The sequence below is a fragment of the Staurois parvus genome, unplaced genomic scaffold (genome assembly GCF_062004578.1).
Source record: "Staurois parvus isolate SC_StPar_1 unplaced genomic scaffold, SC_StPar_1.0 ptg000203l, whole genome shotgun sequence".
Lineage (NCBI taxonomy): Eukaryota > Metazoa > Chordata > Amphibia > Anura > Ranidae > Staurois > Staurois parvus.
The window spans coordinates 1439158-1460279 of NW_028317999.1; the positions used below are offsets into that span (position 1 = coordinate 1439158).

The 21122-nt window shown below is 40.2% G+C and overlaps 1 protein-coding gene across 3 annotated transcripts in view; it reads left to right on the forward strand.

The window, feature by feature from the left end:
- The window catches only part of NOL4 (nucleolar protein 4), a 398683-nt gene extending 379342 nt beyond the window's left edge, over positions 1–19341 (forward strand). For all 3 annotated transcript variants that reach the window (XM_089678349.1, XM_089678348.1, XM_089678350.1), the window contains 2 exons: positions 5817–5997; positions 13523–19341. In XM_089678349.1, the coding sequence (XP_089534475.1) occupies positions 5817–5997; positions 13523–13716 (375 nt within the window). In that variant the 3' untranslated portion in view covers positions 13717–19341. The remainder of the gene's footprint in view (positions 1–5816; positions 5998–13522) is intronic.
- The last annotated feature ends 1781 nt before the right edge of the window (positions 19342–21122 follow it).

Below are 21122 nucleotides of genomic sequence, written 5' to 3' on the forward strand. Positions count from 1 at the left end.
CACTATTTAAACATGTTTGTGTTAACAAGCCAGAAGGTTCAACTTTTAGACCGCCATGAAAAGAAGAACCAAGAGGGGAATCAATTACACTTAACAGAAAATGAAGAATAACTATAAATCAGTCATATATTTGGAAGCCTGGAATTAACAACTTTGGTGGTAAATCCATTCTTCATGCTTTGAAATGAAATCATCCCATCCAGGAATAGGGTTGGCAAACTGATAACAACTGTTAGGGAGGTACATGTGTCGGCATACTTTTCAGTTGCTACACTGACAGGGCATGCTGGGATTATAAAGTGTACGTATAGCCAGAACTTTAATTTTTTCTGCCTCTGTCCTATTGGAGAGCATTCCCTCTAAAACAAAAAAAAAAGTTTTGATTATACAAATAGTTCAAGTTCTTTTAAGTACACCTGTCTTAAAAGAAATATAGAGTAATTTCTGACCTTTTTCTGAGAATGCTAGTTCCCTGGTTGCATCTTCTTTCAACACTGCTCAGAAGTCAAACACCCAGAACAAGCATACAGCAAATGAGTGTCAGAGAAAAGCCAGAACTACTGTACTTTCCCTACTTGTTGCAGGTCAATGACTCACAAACCATCAGAATGAGATCAGCAGGGTCATATTCCTGTCATGACAATAGCTTGGGGAACATGTTGCCCACACTTCACCAGGAAAGCTGAATCTGAATTGTTTTATAATGCCACTATAGTCACAAACCACATAAGAGATCCACGTCTACTCCCAGCATATTCTGTGCTAACATGATATTAGAAATGATGCTTTCATGGTAACTTTTTAAGAACATTAGTCATCCAGTTTATTTAAAATCAATATACAGTATATAGTTTAAAGGGACAGAGAGTCTAAAGCAGTGGTTCTTAATCTTGTTGGAGGTACTGAACCCCACCAGTTTCATATGCATTCACCGAACCCTTCTTAATTGGAAAAATAAAATATGATTTTTAAAATTCAAAACATAGGTATATATTTAGGTATATATTTATACATAGGTGCACAAAATGAACAAAACCGTTAAGAACAAAGAACAAAACCATTAAAACATGATTTTCACACAAAAACAAAAACATAATAATGAATATTTACTGCGCGAATCATATGAGTCGGGTGTGGGTCTTCACCTCCGCCGAACCCGCGAGACTGACTCACCGAACCCCTGGGGTTCGATTGAACCCAGGTTAAGAACCACTGGTCTAAAGGGACAAAGAAAAATGTATTTGGGAGGAATTTGGTAAGTTCTGATTAGGTACAATCTATTATTCCACTGGTCTGGTACTGTTTGTCCACAGTGCATATAAAAGATCCTTTCTCCTGCAAGGTTTTCCTTTCTTAGTCATTAAATCCCTATTCAGGAGCTTCCCATTCAAACACATAGAAAATTCAAATGAGAAAAAGGCATTTACAAACCTAGTAAAAGTGCATTGCACTTAAACAGACTGCTTAACATTCAAGTATTTAGGATTTAAGATTTGTTCAGTGTTGCTGAATATTGGACAGTGTCCAAGATGTAGAAGCCCAAATACTTGAAGATTTAGGATACCTGGTGATGCCACAATATACCCAGCAGAATAATGACAAATGAGCCACCATAGAACAAAGAATAAAAACACATTATTAAAAGTATTCTATGGCTTTATAATTATTAGCATTATTATTTTTTGGCAATACAGTTGCAATTACAGCACGTGTACTTTTGCCATGTATAATCCTGCTATTGTATATGTAGATTTCTTGCATTGTCATCTAATGGACATCACTAACTAGCTTAATTCATAAACATGTATTTCTTTGTTACTTATTAAAAACCTATAAAAAATTTAATTAGAATTCGGTTTAATAGATATTGGGGTTTACTTACTAAAGCTTGTTCACTCATAATCTTGTGCATCTGTGCATGGCAGCCAATCAGCTTCTAACCTCAGCTTGTTCAGTTAGGTGTTAGCAATAAAACCTGGAAGCTGATTGGTTTCTATGCAGAAGTGCACGAGATTCTGAGTGAACCAGCTTTAGTAAATAAACCCCACTGTTTATTAAAGCCAGAATAATGATTCATATTTAACTATAATAAATATTAAAAATAGGTGATACATTATTCATTTAGCCCTACATACATTTTAATATATAGCCCTACCACTAATGTTTTTATAGTTTTTGCCACTTAAATGTAAAGAAAGCACTCCCACCCCTAGCAGAATGATTAAAACTTTTCCTAATACTTTTTCTGTAACATACACCGGAATGTATCTTTTTTAAATTAGTACAGCTTGTAACTTCTGGTTTATCTATGGGGGAGAAAAGGCAACTGTAGACATACTTGTTTCACAGCTTACCACAATACAAAGATGTAATGTTTATAGATTTTCTCACTTAAATGGCTGGATCTTTGTAAATGTGATAGTGTAAACTAATAATATTTCAAAACGATGTAGTGCATATATCCTATTTTGTACACAAGAAAGCAGTTTCTTGATCTTGCTGCACAAGCTGTCATCAGAGAGCCTACTATGTAGTGAGTCTTTTGTGCACTGCACATATGGCAAACAATATACCTGGTCTTCGGCTGCTAATCCATTTTCTTTCACCCTTTTTAAATTGACAACGACCACTCGGTGCTGGGGCCAGCTCTTCTTGTCTCCTCATCCAGTGTTCTTCTATGTAATTGACCTTGTCTATAGAAAATTCCAGAACTTCACTAATAAATGTAGGTTCTTTCTCTAATGGAAGGCAAGGGCTGATGTTGAACGTACAGTATAAATCTTTTATCCAGGACTATGTGTAGCACTTAACCTTGATCTGCAAAAGGGACAAATACATGGAATTAAAGCAGAATCTATCCTATTGTAATAAAAAGAAAATCTCAGAGGAACAGAAAAATAAATGGTACTTTAATAATTATTTTGCGCTGGAAAGATGTTGGCATTGGATTATGGTGATTCTTTTGCCAAGTTCCAATTATCCCTCTTACCCACCTGAATGCAGGCAGCATTGAGTCAGAACAAAATTAGTTTCTTCAAATTATAAATTGGCTCATTGTTTGCAAACACCATAGTTGTAATAGACCTCATAAGGAAATCAGTCATTTTGTCCAAACAGCAATAGATGAGATTTTTTATCACTGTTATGGTATGAGTCTAATTGGCAGCTATGAAAGATATGATTGTTAATTAATCCTTATAGACTGGGTAAAACATGATGGATTCATCAATTAAAGCTAAACAAAAGGAGAAATGTAGGTGTTGATCACATAATTCTAATTTTCAGACTTTCAGACTAAGTATTGGAAACTAACAGCCATGTCAAATCCCCTAAAACCAAGGGAGACACCCTGTTTATTTTTACCTCTCTCACCCTGTCACCCTATATGATGCACAGATCTTCCTTGATTCCTCTTACCAGAGGCACTGACCCAACCCTCTTCCTTGTATGGTTACAAAGTGTCTTCTATTTTGCAAGACAGCCTTGATATGTTCATATGTGTTCAAAATCAGTCAGTCAGTAAAATCAGGTTAATGTGTATTTTGCTGTTATGGTTACTGTTTCTAAAAGGTTGACATCATTTACATATGGACATTACATAGTGCTACTATTTTTTTTACACCCTGGATAAAATTCTCTGTTTTTGTTCTTTGTGTATAAACATGACACAGTCAGGGCCAGAATGGGGGTACAAAGGCAGCCCACAATACCAGTCAACAAAGCACCAGTCTCCCCACAGTAAACTGCAGGCTGTATCTGTTCCACCTTCCAACCTCTACAGTGCCATTCTGTAAAGCTGCCTTGTACCTGGTGGCACGGGAGCTGTGGTGCTGTCGCATGACCTCACACTGGTGGTCATGTTGCAGAAGGTTTACTGAAAGGGAAAGTTGGGCAAGCAGTGAAAATACTTGGGTCAGCCAGGTACATGTGAATGGGTGGTTTTTGAAGAGGCTGTATGTATGTACAGTAAGCATGTATATTTATGTGGGTGTGAATATGTGTATTTGTATGTGCATGTATGAATAGATGTATGCAAGTGTAAGTATGTAGGAATGAGTGTGTGTGTCCCCCTCGGAGGGGATTTTGCTGTGCAATGAATGAGGGGCTGGAATGAATCATAGGGGGTGCTGTGTACGAGGATGTATATACTCCTGACCACTGCAATATGTACATTGCATACAGCATATGTTCTCATTCTGTTTGTATGGCTGGTCAGTACCACTTCTCTTGCACAACTTTCTATGTCTCCTTTTTATGATGCACCATTTAAAGTGTTACTAAACCCACCACAGTAAAATCAGTCTGTATATGCAGTAAAGCATGCGTGTTATACTCACTGTGGAACCTAAGGGGTTATTCCCCTACATTGTGTAAAAAGGCTGTTTGATCCTGACTTATCTGATCCTCCCCTTCTTCCAGTTCCCCCCTCTTATCTCCTGATAAGACATATCGGGTGGAGACACTCTGCACATGCTCAGTTTGGTGTGTATTGCTAGAGAGGGTTTTTTTTTTTCCTTGGGAGAATGCATGTGATCAGCACAGGGTCAATCAGCACTGTCCAGACAGAGGGTTCTGCATCCTCCTAGAGCAGAACAAAAACTGCTCCTGCTTTAACATGTGCTCTTCTGGACACTGACAGAAGTCACAAGACTGCTCCAACTGCTAATGAGAAAAGGTATTTAGCAGTTTATGTTTACTAAAATAATTGCATTTCCATGTTCTGTGTACTGTGGGAGACCAGAGAGAGTGAATGCAGGGTCCTGGGTTTAGTAACACTTTAAGTTATGCCCCTTAACCAAATTAACCACACCCAGGTATTGCATGTGTCCCATCCTGTTCACCTGATAAGCTGTTCTCCCAGATTGACATCTCTGAAATGATTGGCTTTATTCAATTATCCCCTCATTTGTGGCTTTTAATCACACAGGTATATAAACAACCTGACAGCCTGAGTGTCAGAAGTCACCTAAAGCCTGACAGCTGCAGTCTTGACTGCATATATTACTCCATTTTCTGAGTTGGTTGTGTCACACTAGTAATCCTTGTAAATGATTTCCATTGCACACATTCCGGGAAATGGCTTTGTAATAAGTGGATGCTGCAGCAACCACCACCTGGGAACATTACATAAAGAAATTGCATTGTTTCGGGACTGTGCCAGACCCCTTTATCAAGTCACATGCCTGATGAAGAGGTCCTGAGTGGCCCCAAAATGTTGCAGTGTTATGATGGGATTATTCCAGTACACTCTTGGATGCTTTTTTCAAAGATCCTTGGTGTGTTGGAGATAAATGCCTTACCACTAGTGATCCTGTTGATGATGAGGACTGGAAGAGAGGGAAATGAAATTCTCACAAACTTCCATGTGTTGCTCCTTCACCAGCTGGATGAGAAAGATGTTTCTGGAAACTTCAATTCTTCAGTGCTTTATCTGGTGTGAAGGGCTACCTTGCTCATCTGGCCAGCAATAGTGTGACACATGGAAGTATATAAAGGTTTTATTTGCAGTTTTTTTGGCTATCCTTGTTAGCACATGCAGGATCCTCACAACTGTGTTGATACAATACACTAGCTGAAGGCAGTGCTGTCATCTGGCCTGTATTTTACCTGCCTGTCTGGTAAAAATGGAAACATTAGACTTGTTACCAGTGTTATTAATATGGGCAGTGTTTTTCCCCAGATAAATCAGCAGCTAGCTGAGGGCATATTAGACATTGGAGGTCATTTAATTATAAATATGAAATTATTTTTATGGTTGTAACTGGTAAAAATGAACTTATTTTCCAGTGACGTATGTTCACAAATTGTCTTTGCAGGATGAACCAGCAGTACCCGACAAACCATTTAAACAAGAGAATGCACAGGTCACTTATTCCACGTCCGCTGTATCCAGCACGCAAGAGGTGTTATACATCAATGGGAATGGGACTTACAGTTACCATAGTTACCGGGGGCTAGGGGGTGGCCTACTAAATCTCTCGGATACTTCGAACAGTGGTGAGTTGCATTAGATTTTACCTTTTAGCCCTGTGTTATTTGTGCTCTGATGTTCACAATTTACAACATAAGTTTTTTTTTAATATATAGTATAAGAACAACAAAAATTAACATTTTGGATGCAAATGATTTCAGGCTTTAAAAGACAAATTTAGTAGTCATGGAAAAAAAGTCCTTACAATGTTAATTAGGATGAGCCATCCCACCCTCCACAATTGATTACTGACCTCCTGCAATGGGCAGCCTCCTGTATTTTGCACATTCTGGCCAGTAAATGTTTAGTGCTGGGCTGTCCTTTCCTGTGCATAGCATTCTATGGATCTGAATGGGATTACTGCCCCATGTTTATGGGACATAAGCATGTCGTTTAGAATTCACTAAACTCAGAACAGTCCCATAGTGCCAGCAACTTTGTAACAATATTGTGTTCCTTTGCATTTCAAAGAAGGTTCCAGATTGACAGCACATTTAAGTTAATTTCAGGAATAATGCCGGACAGTTATATTCCAGCTCCTATTAGCTTTATTGATCAGCAAAAATAAACAATATTTGTACAGCTATGTAAACTAGCCTTTTCATCACTGATGTTCTTAAATATATGGCTGGCCAGATTACAAATACATACAAGCCTTTACTAATTATCATCGATAATGACAGTTTTCACAAGAGCAATAAAAAAGCAGTGCCGACATAATTTTTTGAATAACCCCCACTGTTAATATTGAGTCAGCTGAGGGTGACCACTACACAAGAAAGCAGTTTATTTCACTATACATATATTTATGTTAAATGTTAAAACAAAAAAACTTATCAAACATGAAAATACTGGTTTACTGGCTGTCAAGCTATTCCAGTGGCTTTAATTCTTTCTCAATCCCTGACCCAGAATACATAGGAGTGCTGACTTGACTTGGTGCATGTTTCTTCCAGAAAGAGTCTCAGAAAGGAAAGTCAGAAACAAATAACATTTTTTTATAGATCAGCAAGACTGCCAACACATTTTTGAGTACAGGTTCCCTTCAAGGGCTGCAACAGGGGCACTACAAACATTCAGTGTTCTAAAGGGTTACAACTGAGAAAGTTGTCATTTCCAATTAATCATTCTTGTTACATTAAATCAAACTAAGCATTAAACAACACATTTACTGTGTTAGCAATACAAATGTGTGGTAATGTCCCTGTAGTGGAAAACACTAGCAGGTATTGATTTTTGTGGGAAATCAACTCATTGTAAATGATTTGACCTTCGCAGCTACATAGCTAATGCTGTGTGCCACTCATCAGCAACTGCATTGAAAATTCATAGACTCCATGCACCTCCAAAATGAGGAATGCTGTAGCAGGCACACTACAGGTGCTAGAGAAGCATCCTCCGTTTTGCATGCTTCTCTGTAATTGAACATCAGAATTTTACAATGCAGTGGAAACATAATTTTTCTATTTGTGGGCTATATTTCAGACAATGTAGCCTTTCAGATCTCAAGAAAATATTTACACTACTATGTCACAGACATGAGCTTCTCAAAATCTGAGATATGTATACTTGTCAGGGACTCAGGCATGACTGAAGCCATGCCAGGCCCGGAAACAAATATTCTCTAGAGGAGAGTTCACATTGGAAGCCTCTATGATTCTCTAATGACAGAGCCCCTTTAAAGAATAAAACCATTATTAAAACGAAATATTTAATAGGGCAACAGTTCCATTTTTTTCCTATCTTGTTTTCTCCAACTTTCATAATTTGGCCTCTTGAACTTGCTACAAATTTATGTTTCAGTTGAACCAACAATGAGCGTGCTGGAGCATTTTGTAAATTAATAAGGCTTTAGGTATAAGTGATTTGGACCATGCACTTGTTATTTTAGTTTTATTAAACAAGGCATATCTGTCTCTCGTCAAATGTGCTTAATTTTAAAGCTTGCTTACAGTACACAGGGTAGTATTAGGATGAGAGCCCAACTGCTGGCAAAAAAAAGTTTCCCATGCAGTCAGGCTGTGCCTGCACTGCACAGGTCAGCTGCTCATTTTGTCTAGGGGGGGGGGGGGAAGGGGAGAAAGCTTACACTCACCTGATCCTTCGTTCCACTGGAAAATGGCGATCCCCCAGTCCAGTGGTGGAATGTTCCTGGTCTATGGAGCTTTCTCTGGGCTTGATTAGCAACAGTCCACTGCACAAAACCACTAGACCCACAAGGGGGCAGTACCTGTAAGGACTGGTCTTGTGCTGGGAGGATCAGAGGAGTAGGTAAGTGTATCTCCCCTAGACAAAAATGAGCAGTTAACACTTGTAGTGCGGGCAAAGCCCCACTGCATGGTAAAACTTTTTTTTGCATGGAATGAGGATTATATGCCTGATTTTTGTAGTTTCTATTGTCTGTGTTTTGCTTGTTTTCCTGTATTTCAATGAAGGCTTATTTTCTGTCTTCTTGTATAGATGGCATCAACTCAACCAGATATAAGAGCAGTAGACACTCCATTTGTAATTTTTTTTACAAAGATGTACTTAGATGCTTTAAAATTGTGTTGATCCAGGCTCTCACAGACTGGCTATGTGCTCGTGTGGTACACAGATTAGTCCAGTCAATTTAAGAAGGTGCTCCTAATGACAACTCGTTATGTGTATTAAAGACACCTGTCCAAAGAATCTCTTTCTTGGGCACTACCATGGGCAAGACCAAAAAGCTGTCAGAGGACATCAGGGACAAGATTGTAGACTTGCAGAAGGCTGGAATGGTCTACAAGACCATCAGCAAGAAGCCTGGCGAGAAGGAGACAGCAGTTAGAGTGATTATTCGCAAATGAAAGAAATACAAAATAACCATCAATCACTCTCAGTCTGGATCTCCATGCAAGATTTCACCTCATGGGATAAGGATGATCATGAGAAAAGTGAGGGATCAGCCCAGAACTACCCAGGAGGAGCTCCTAAATGATCTCAAGGCAGTTGGGACCACAGTCACCAATCAAACTATGTGGTAACACAATAGGCCGCCATGTAATAAAATTCTGCAGCACCCGCAAGGTCCCCCTCCTCAAGAAGGCACATGTACAGGCCTGTCTAAAGTTTGCCAATGAACATCTAAATGATTCAGAGAAAGACTGGGAGAATGTGCTGTGGTCAGATGAGACCAAAATTGAACTATTTGGCATTAACTCAGCTCGCTGTGTTTGGAGGAAGAATAATGTTGACTATGACCTTAAGAACACCATCCCTACAGTCAAGCATGGAGGTGGAAACATTATGCTTTGGGGCTGTTTCTGTGCTAAAGGTACAGGCCGACTTTGCCGCATTGAGGGGCAAATGGACAGGGCCGCGTATTGTAAAATCTTGGATGAGAACCTTCTTCCCTCAGTCAGAACACTGAAGATGGGTTGTGGATGGGTCTTCCAGCATGACAATGACCCAAAACATACCACCAAGGCAACAAAGGAGTGGCTTAAGAAGAAGCACATTAAGGTCATGAAGTGGCCTAGCCAGTCTCCAGACCTTAATCCTATAGAAAATTTATGAAGGGAGCTGAAACTTCGAGTTGCCAAACAACAGCCAAGAAACCTTAAGGATTTAGAGAAGATCTTTAAAGAAGAGTGGACTACAAGACCTTCTGAGATGTGTGCAAACCTGGTGACCAACTACAAGAAACATCTTAACTCTGTGATTGCCAACAACGGTTTCTCCACCAAGTACTAATCATGTTTTGCTTGGGGGTCAAATACTTATTTTACTTACTGAACTGCAACTCAATTTATAACATTTTTATCATGCGTTTTTTTCTGGATTTTTGGCTGATATTCTGTCTCTATCATTTAAAATACACCTATGATAAAAATTTTAGACCCCTTATTTCTTTGTAAGTAGGCAAAGAAAAAAAATCTGCAGGGCATCAATATATATATATATATATATATATATATTTATTTATTTATTTCAGGTACTTATATAGCGCTGTCAATTTACGCAGCACTTTACATATACATTGTACATTCATATCAGTCCCTAACCCTCAAGGGGCGTACAATCTAAAGTCCCTAACTCACATTCATACATACACATACTAGGGGCAATTTAGAGAGGATCCAATTAACCTACCAGCATATCTTTGGAGTGTAGAAGGAAACCGGAGTACCCGGAGGAAACCCACGCAGGCACAGGGAGAACATGCAAACTCCAGGCAGGTGATGCCATGGCTGGGATTTGAACCAACGACCCTAGTACTGCCAGGCAGAAGTGCTAACCATTTAGCCACTGTGCTGCTGTTGACAGGCACACTTTTACATTTTAGCCAGTTACAGTTATACCATGTGTGACCTTTACCTGAATATGAAAAGTCTATTCCTAAGTAGTGTTGGTGATTTATAATAAGAATGAAGAGTGTAGATCTAATATCTAATCATGAGGCAACTCATAATTCAGTCTATATGTGATTTGCTAGTGAATTAAGCAGACATCAGTGTCTCACAGAGTTCAGCCTTTTATCTAGGGTTATAGAGTATGTTGATGTAATGAAGTGGTAGATGACGATTGAGTAATAAGCCTTTCCCTACGCATTGCAGGTTGACTTATGTTGTAATCACATCATTCAGTTCATACCTCTTCTTAAAATGAATAATTTGTCATTACTTTATAATACATTTACTAAGTAAAAACCATTGATCATGATAGCACTCAATGTGTACTATATTGTGAGATCACAGTAGACCAGCACCCTGCAAGAATGTTCTATTTTTTAAAAAGATAAGTATGGGTTTAAATTTTTTCCCCCAGTTAGACTTACCTAGGTGAATGCAGCATCGGTTCGATGCTGAATCTCACCCCCACCGGCTCTATGTGTGAGAACTCAGTGATCACATGACCACTGATCCTTGAGTTCTCATAGCCGCTCTGAGCACAGAGCTGGTCAACACCTCAACCCCCCCCCCGGCACTCACTGGGCTGTGGGGGGATCTTAAAGTTGGGATCTTTCCCTAGCCTGGACTGGCTGAGTGACATCAGCCAAGAGCAGGCTTCAGCCTGCTGTCAGTTGAAAATGGGTCACAGGAGTGCAGAACAAATTGCACTCCTGTAATCCATAGGAGAATTACAGCCAAAAGAGCATTGGCTGTACTTCTCCTTTAAGGCATGGTCCCAAGGGTGCAGGACGAGAGAACACCTAGGTCACATCAACAGCTAACCTGGAAGAGGGCTATCTCCACTTCAGTCGATCCTGAATACGGCTGCCAGACTCATTCACCTTTCCAACCGCTCCATTTCCGCCACCCCCCTCTGCCAATCCCCCCACTGGCTTCTGATTGCGCAACGGATCAAATTCAAAATCCTAACACTGACGTACAAAGCCGTCCACCATACTGCCCCGAACTACATCACTGACCTAATATCCAAGTACCACCCAGCACGCACACTCCGCTCCTCACAAGACCTCCTTCTCTCTAGTTCCCTGGTCTCCTCCTCCCATGCCCGCCTCCAGGACTTCTCCAGGGTGTCACCCATCCTCTGGAACTCCCTGCCCCAACCCATCAGATTATCACCTACTCTCCTCTCCTTTAGGCGCACCCTGAAAACCCACCTCTTCAGGGCAGCCTACCCCACCCCCTGCTAACTTGCCAACCTCCTCCACTCATCCTACCACCCCATCCCCCACGGCAATCTCCTCCTGTGCCACCATCCCCTCCCTCCTAGATTGTAAGCTCGAAAGAGCAGGGCCCTTGATCCCCCCATGTTTTGCATTGTATTGTTGTTATTCTGTCACATGTTCTGTCCCCCTTTGTAATGTACAGCGCTGAGTGAACTATTGGCACTTTATAAATACTGTATAATAATAATAATAAATCTGCAACTGTACCACTGTCAGCCTTGTGCTACTACGTGGCTTATCCAAGAAGCTCCATAAATCATTTCCCTCTGTGAATCTGTTTTAGTGCCAGTGACACACTAACTCTCTATGCGTCTCTGAGGATAGTGATAAAAAACATGTTTTTCAATTTTATTTATTGAGCAAGAATGCAAGCAACAGACATGAGGCTGCAACATTTAGCCAATAAAAATGGCAGAGGTTTACACTCATATAGGATGTGGTTATGAAAAAGCCCCAATAAAAACTATGAACTGACAAGGCTACACGGAGAGAAAGTAATTAGAAAACAAGCATTCTGTTAAGGAAGTGGTCAGTTAACCTTACAAGTAGCTAACCCTCAAATAAACTGATTACCAGTTGGAAAGTGGCAGCTAGTTGATCACCTGATTTATCAGGAGGACAAGGAGGCCTCAAATAATGTAGTAGTCGAAACATCAATAGAGGGATCATGGTCAAGTATTCTAGTTGTGTACCATTGAATGTGGTGGAAACACTATGCTAGTGACTGTTGAATATCTACAGACAATGTTTGTATAATTGATTAGAACCCAACATATTTAGATATGCTGGGAGCAGTGCCATCTAAAGGAGTGCTCAAATACAGTCTGAGTATTAGACATCATGGGTAGGGCAGCACACGCTATTTCTATAATATTGATTTTCTCATTTAAAATGCATAAACATGATGATCTTAAAGTCAAACTCCATCCAAACATATTTTGTAGTTTTGGACAGAATGAGGCAGAATTTACTTCCTTCAGTAACCCCTTTGGGGATATGTTTCCTTTTTTTTGTCCCTGTAACCACAAAAATGGGGGATGAGGATGCTACCAGGAAAAAAGGCTGAAATAACATTATACTAGCCCTTCATTCACTTTACCAAAAATGTTAATTTTTTACATGTGCTCCAGTTTTATAGATTTCCATTCACTCTCTATGGCAACAAATCATTGAAGCCAGAAAATCAGCATTACAGACAGTCAACATTTTCAGAACCTTACCAATGGCAGCACACAGATTTCCCTTATAGCAGGTTTTTTTTTTTGAGGGGTGTCTTCTTGGCCCTATTTCTGTTGCTATTATTATGCAAATAATTCCAAGCTGCATATGATTGATCTCATATTGAAGTTGTTCTCAGTACACTGAATAGTAGACACTCCTACGTATCGAGTTATAGTTCATATAACAAACTGCTGCATTCATTATAAAGCATCATCACAACCTGGCTCATTCAGGTGTGTAAATGGTAGGTTCACTGTATATGTGTAACACTTCTTCCTCCTGTCAAGTACATAACGCCGGTTCCTATAAATTGTTATTCTGTAGGCAGATTATCTTAGTTTAGGAAAGTATCTAGTTCCTTATGATTATAATATCAGTGTGATCTATATATAAAAAAAAAAAATATCAGTTATGCAGTGACTGATCTTCTTGTAGGATGCCATGTTTCGTACAGTATATGCTTCACATTTCTTTTAGCTTCTAGCAAATGAATGACCTGTCCATAATATTTCTGCATTATCTGCTCTTGAAAACCATTAGTGCCTCATTGTCAGTGGTTTCAATGACACGTGACTAATGTATACAGATGACTGTGCTTGGCTGCACAATAGAGCTATGAACGAGAGGCAGCAGCTATATTGTCATGCATTAAATTCTGATTTGCTTTTTTACAGGGCCGACAGATCTGAGCATGAAGAGGCAGTTAGCAACTACCTCCACCTCATCTAGTAACACAAGCTCCAGACCTCAGCTAAATCCTACAGAAATTAATGCTGTCAGGCAGCTAGTGGCCGGTTACCGGGAATCAGCAGCGTTTTTGTTACGTTCAGCAGATGAACTAGAGAACCTCATCTTACAGCAGAACTGAGTCACGCAACCTCTTCCCTGGTCTGGATTAGTCCTGGAATTCCACTAATGACATGTTGACAGTGTATATGCCAGAGTGGAGCCGTTTGGTTACCGCATTGACGAGTAGAGGAGTTAATTACCATAATGCCACACTGTTTTCAGTCCATGAAGTGATGTTCAGGTGCTGCCGGTGAACTCAAGACCTCTGACATTCCAAAAGGTCTTTGATGTGTCCAGCTTTTTTGTTCTCAGTGTGTCGGTTTAAATATTGCATATGTGGCTGTAGCTCATTAAGTCATGCAAAACAGTGGAGCAAATGGAAGACACTAAGATGTTCAATTATTTCCAAGTGCAATATTAGTGGAATGTTCTACTGACTCTGGATCCGAAGCTACACCATGAGATGGCAGGATGTAAAATGCCAACCTAGGCTCACACTAGAAAATTTCAATGAAGGATTGCATATTTTTTAAACAATGTGATTTTTATATGGTCATTTTTCATGCAGATATTTTAATTTATATGACAGTGATCTTTCCACATTCCCTGTGAGAAAATATTTTCGATTGCCCTTTCTTACAGCCCAGTAGTTACCGATTGCTAAGAACGCACAGAAGGCGTTGTCAACGCTTTGCAAACATCCACTAAGGGTGATGGCATTGAGGAACCTTTACCTCAATGCGGGTCCAAAAGCCATTTTCCAAGTCATATTTTCCACATAAGTTATTTTGATTTGAGTGATTCTGGATAAATAATGTCTTTGGCTTTAGGTGCCAACGTAGAAATGGGCAATGACACTGACAAATGGACAGTAGATAAAAAAGAGTGATAACCGTGTTTGCCGACAAAATCCTTAAAGCCACACATCTCTTTGGTACCTCATAAACTCATATTCTGTAGAATAAATTCCTTTCCGGAAAAATAACCGTGTACTGTACCTCCCAATTGTCCTAAGATCAGGACCAAAGAAGAGTCAAGGCTTGGGAAAAAATGGATGTGGTTGGTTGGGGTATGGGGAGATCAGGGAAGGGACCCACCAGCTTCTCGATTTTGTACCTGAGAATCGTTGGCAGGCTAGATAAAAGCAATGGCAAAGGGATTTTTATGACATGTGCTGCATAGTAAATGTCTTCTCTAGGTTAAGCTGCAGACAGGCTGGACTGTGTCTTCTGAGATGGAAATGTCTGATAAAGTAACCTAGTAAGAATGTCTGTGCTTAGAGGGCATGTATTCCATACAGATTGCAGGAGCCAGCACCATCTTGCATTAATGAGGGTCCAGAGGATTCATGCAGCTTCAGATATGACAGAAAGCCACTAAAAGCTCTTTTTTGTGAGCACAAAAGCGAGCAGAGCTCCAGTTAAGTGACAATGTTACAAATCAGAATCATTATGTATGTTTACAAATATAATTTAAAAAAAAATATTTTAAGGTAGATTGTAGTCTGGAGTATTCTTTCTCAATATTGGTACATACGCATAGCAGGTTTCCCCTGGCACTGGTGTCTGGTTGGGTACTGTGGGGATACAAAGTCTGCCAATACATTGCAAGCTCTCTGCAGGTGGCACAACCCAGGGAATGTATGGTTCTGCTCTGTCATCACCACAAGATGATTGCTGCTCTTATGTGTACAAGTCCTTCTCTCTGAGGTTGGATATTGATGACTGAATACTTAAGAGGTTGCAGTGACAATCTGATAATTTGCACTCTGGTGTGTATTTTTCATTGTATGCAATGGAAATATAATTATTGACACTTTGGGTGGGAGAGGTATCCTCTCTTTTCCCCTGTGAAATCCCTGTGCCAGGGGGTGTAGTTGCAGGCTCTCGCACAGGGGACTGGCTCTGCTGAAACCTAGAGCTGGCAATTCTTGAAATGTTTGCTAAAAAAATGACACTTGAAGGGATGTTTATATCACTTGAAATGGAACTCTGGGCACCTAACCCTCCCAACCTCCCCACCCCATAAGTCCCCTCTCTGGTATTCTATATTTAAATTAATAACTTACACATACAGTTTTCATTCAGTTTTATAGCTGGTCCAGTAACATCAATCTTTCTTCTCCAATGGTGGGGGGTGGTCACTTTTCCTGGGCTGAAGGTGCTTAGTCCTGAAGTACAGTGAGCTCAGCCTGCACAATGATGTGTGCCCTGGGACAGGAAGGAGGTGGGGGAGGTATGACTAACAGGCAGGGCTCCAGACTGCTGGAGCTGAACAGAAGAGGAAGCCAGGGACAACATTGACAGCGTGGAAAGGGTAAATCAAATGGGGATTTTTTTTTTTTATTTCATACATAACAACACCTCCTCTCCACCTTGTCCATTCAGAGATCACATTGAATTAATTGGAAAAAACAAACAAAATACAAGGCATTCTATGAATGGTGGAGGTGCCGAGCAAGCAAACCTCTGTGGTCAGTGTGCAGAGGGGAAACCACTTGCACAGATTGCATAAGATCACAGCTCTGACTGTACATAGCACAGATTGCTATGATTTACAGAATCCCCAGTGGCCCTCCTGATATCATACATGCATGCTTACATCAAGCCAAGGTAGCTCAATACAAGTATAGAAACAAACGTAATTCCTGGAGTTCAGCTTTAATAAACAAGTCCTTTGGTCAGTGTATTTAGGACAGGCTCCTATAACAGTGAAGCATGGTTTATATCAATCAGAGAAAAACGTTGGGGAATCTGATGGTAATTTCCAACTCTCAGGATTTTTGTTTACTGTGACACTGATCTCCCAAGGTTCTCTTTTCTGATTGTTCATTCATTTTTTTAGATTGTACAACAGCACCAAAATTATTTCTACCTTCAAGCGATAAATTGCTGTGTATGTGTGCAATCTAAAATCATACAAGGCCTTGAATACATAGAGCTTCATTTGTATAAGAGCAGTGTGTACAGCAAGCTTGAAGCAGCTTTACTGAAGTCTTTACAGCACCCTTAAGTTCCAGTTTGAGGGTGTTAAAGGTTAAGTTCGCCTTTTGAAAAAAAATGCACGTTTTTGCAAGTGAAAAAAAATGTGCATTCCTGCAGAGCATTGCACCTGTGATCAGCAGACTGTGGGTGCAATGTAAGACTCCTGCACACACTGCCTAGAGCTCTCTTCCCATATCTCTGTATGGGCAAACGGTTTCTGAGCTGTAGGCAGTGTGAATGAATTGCAGGCATGTTGATTAGAGTGCTGCCAGGCTGCTAGAGACTTGTTAACCCTAGGTTCACATCTGTGCGGGTGGTGCCGCTGCAGATCCGCATGAAAATCTGTGCAGCCGCACCACCCATGCAGAGAAATGTGGACCCGCGGGCGAGTGCCATTAATTCTAATGGCACGTCACCCGCACTGGAAAACGCAACCATACTGGGAACCGAGGTTCCCGTGCGGGCTGCGTTTTCCAAAGAAGTGCAGGGACTTCTTCCCTGCGTGTCACGGGCATGGGAGTCTATTCAAATGAATGGGCTCTCTTGCCTATTCAAAACGTGGCCTGCACGGCCGCATAGATGTGAACTGGGGGTTAAGGGCTTGTTCACACTAACTGCACAGGAAAGCATGCTGAATGGGCATCTTTTTACAACACAAGGCACTGTTTAACTTTTTTTTTTTAACTTATTGAAATTTCAAAGGTGTAATGGAGAGCTGTACTGCAATGCTAAAAATGCAGATTCCCACTCCCCATCTGTCCCTTGCATTACAATATGAACAGTATGAAGCAATTGTTTCCTGTGTGTCCTTGTGGATACCAGCAGTTTTTTTGTGCAGGAAACAACCAAACTCTGCCCAATTGTGAACACGCCCTAACTTGACAACACTCCCAAGCTGAAGGTTGCTTTAACCACTTGCCCTCCAGAGGACTTATCCCCCTTCTTGACCAGGCCATTTTTTGCGATATGGCGCTATAAAACATATCCAATAAAAACATCTAAAATATCAAATTTCTTCATAAATTTTGGACAAAATGTATTCTGCTACAAAAAAAATACAAATATGGTTAAATTAATTGGTTTACATGAAAGTGATAGTGTCTACAAATGGTGGTATATGTACTGGAATTTTAATTTTTTTAATACTATTAATGGCGGTGATCAGCGACTTATAGCAGGACTGCGTCGGGCATTCTGACACTGGGTGGGAACTGACTAACTGCCACTGACACTAATACAGTAGTCAGTGCTAATAAAAAGCACTGACACTGTACTAATGACACTGGGCAGGAAGGGGTTAACATCTGGTGCGCTCAAAGGGTTAACTGTGTGCTGTGTGTGTTTTACTGTGTGCTGTGTTTTACTTGGGAGAAATGCTGTGCAGAGAGATTCAAAACAGCATGTCCATGTTGACAGGAGAGAGACCTGTGTTGTTTACACACAGGTCTCTCACCTGTCAGCTTTCCCCGATGATCACCGAGTGCTGATCGGGAATCACCAGCCGAGACCCAGTGATTGACATCTCTAGCAGTCAATAGCTGCGCGGGAAGGGCAGTGCACACACACGCGCGCCCCCTACCCGGATATGCAAATCATGTGTATATATATATGTGTGTGATTTTGCTCAGCCCTGCCGCCCTGTAGCAGGGCAAGTGGTTAAAGGCCCCCTAGAAAGTTTCTTAAAGTTAGCTAAAAGTTTTAAATGCCTTTTAAAATGCTGGAAGCCCATGTGTTCAAGGCCTAATTCCAGAAAGCTGACATGACCTGTCTAAGGTTCAATTTGATCTTGTGGCCTAAAGCTGTCTATACACAAAAAAACAGATTCCTCCATCCACACAAATCCCGTCAGAATACACTGATCAGAAGCTAGAGCCTCTGAATGAAAACATTTTCTAACCTGTTCCTTCAAAAGATGTCAAACAAGCGATCAACTTCTGTTGAACAGGAACAGCCACACACTGATGGGAATTCGGCTGGTCTCTGCTGAACCGGATGAATTTCAGTCAGTGTATAGCCAGCTTAAGACACCAGTAGCTTCACCCTTACAACAGTCATAAAAGGGATAAGTATAGGTTACCTCCCGCACCCAACGTGTGACTCATGACCTCCCACCAGACTGAAAGCTGTACAAAATTTCCAACCTCTCTAATTATTTTACAATGTGGTCTACATGTTCTTAGTGTTTCTTTGTGCACTGAATCATAATTTTCACTTAGCAGTAGAACGTACTTTTGTTCTTTGCACAGTATATCTGTTTAGTTGTTTAGCTTTTGTTAAATATCATGTCCCTTGTGCATTCCTGAATTTGCCTTATTTCATGTAAAAATGTAATTCAATTTTTGACAATGAGTTTAAGGCATCAGTGATATTTTGTACATAAACATACCTGTTTTATATAGACTGACTGTGATTGTGACTAGGTAATGTGCACTTTTTTCTTGTACCTGTGGGCATTGCTATGCTTTTTTGAGTGTTTCTAGATTTATTGTTGCTTACTTAAAAAGAAACTTTTGTGATACTGTTTGTGAAATATAATGTGAAAAACTATTGAATTATGAATATTTTTAATATATTGTACATTATTATTACACAAAACAACTTTAAGTTGTGGAACCAGATCCACAAATTTCAGTGAAAAAAAAAAGAAAACAGATTTGGATTTGAGGGCTGACATTTCCTCTGTTTTGTTTGGATAAATAAATCGATTTATGTGTAAAAAAGTTTTCTGTTTTTTTTTTTTGTTTTGTGGGTTGGGGGCATAAAATAGAACTATGGCCACACACTAAAAAAATATGCACTGCACTACTCAGTAATAAATGTATCTGCATTTACAGTTATTATTATAAAGGATTTATATAGTGCCCACAATTTGCACAGCACTTTCCAATATAAAGGGAGACAGTACAGTTACAATACAAGATTTTAATAAACAAACAATTTACAGTTACAATACAATTCAAAACAAAATTGTTAGGAGGGCCCTGCTCCTGAGAGCTTACAATCTAATAGGGAGATGTAAGTGTTTCAAAAGGTTATAATTATGAGGAATGAGCTGATGGAAAAAGTAAGGGTTCAGTTTTAAGTGGAGTTGGAAAAGGCTTATCTGAAGAGATGAGTTTATAGGGTTTCTCTCAAGGTGAACAGTAGGAGTTAGCTGGACAGATTGGGGCAGGGAGCTCCAGAGGATGGGAGAGGCTCTGAAGAAGTCCTGGATGTGAGCATGCTAGGAGGTGTCAAGGGAGCTAGATAGAAGGATTTATTGGGAGGAGTAGAGAGAATGGTTTAGTGATATTTTGAGAAAAGATTGGTGATGTAGCTCAGGGCAGAGTTTTGAATGGCTTTGTGTGTTGGGGTTTTGAATTTGATATTTTAGGCAATCAAGGATCAGCAGAGAGGGTTAACAGACAGTGGGCAGCGGATCATCAGATTAGCACTTTCTGCTGTACCATGCAAACAAAGCAAGTGAATATATAACGACTATGATTATTCAGTGATATATGTTTTCAAATTCTTTTACTGAGCTTTGTTTCAATATCTGTGCAACACAAATGAACACAAGCTTTGCAGATGACAGCAAGCTGTGCAGTGGAATAACGTCCTAACAGGATGTCTCCAACTTATAAGCCAACCTCAATGCACTGTTTAATTGGGCAACTATGTGGCAAATTATTTTTAATGTTGATAAATGTAAGGTTATGCACTTGGGGGCTAAGAATATGCATGCATCATACATACTGGGGAGGTAGAACTGTGGGAATCAATGGTGGAGAAGGATCTGGGAGTTCTGGTAGATCACAAGCTTAATAATGGCGTGCAATGCCAAGCTGTAGTTTCTAAAGTGAGCAAAATCCTCTCTTGTATTAGAAGTATGGACTGCAGAGAGAGATATCATATTACCCCTGTACAAATCATTAGTAAGACCTCATCTGGAATATGTAGTTCAGTTTTGGGCACCAATTCACAAAAAGAACATTGGGGAACTGGAGAAAGTACAGAGAAGGGCAACCAAACTGATAAGAGGCATGGAGGAGCTCAGCTTTGAGGAAAGATGAGAGGAACTGAATATATTCTCTCTTGAGAAGAGATTAAGGGGGGATAGGATCAACATGTATAAATACATTGGTAGTCCATATAGTAAACTTGGTGAAGAGTTATTCACTTTAAGGTCATCACAAAGGACAAGGGAGCATTCTTTACGTTTGGAGGAAACAAGATTTTAACTTCAAATACGGAAAGACGTCTTTACAGTAAGAATTAGAGAGATATTTGGCACACTAAGAAGAAAAAGACCAGATGTATTATGTGATCAGGGGCGGACTGACCATTTGGGTACTCGGGCACTGCCCGAGGGCCCGGGGTCAGTAGGGGGCCCCATGAGATGTTCCTGGTACCTTTCATAGGCTTTTTTGGGTGTGGTTTGAGTGTGGGCGAGGAGTTGTCGGTCAGCACCTGTATGTGATGGCTAGTATATGAACTACACAAGTAAAGTCCTTAAAGTCCA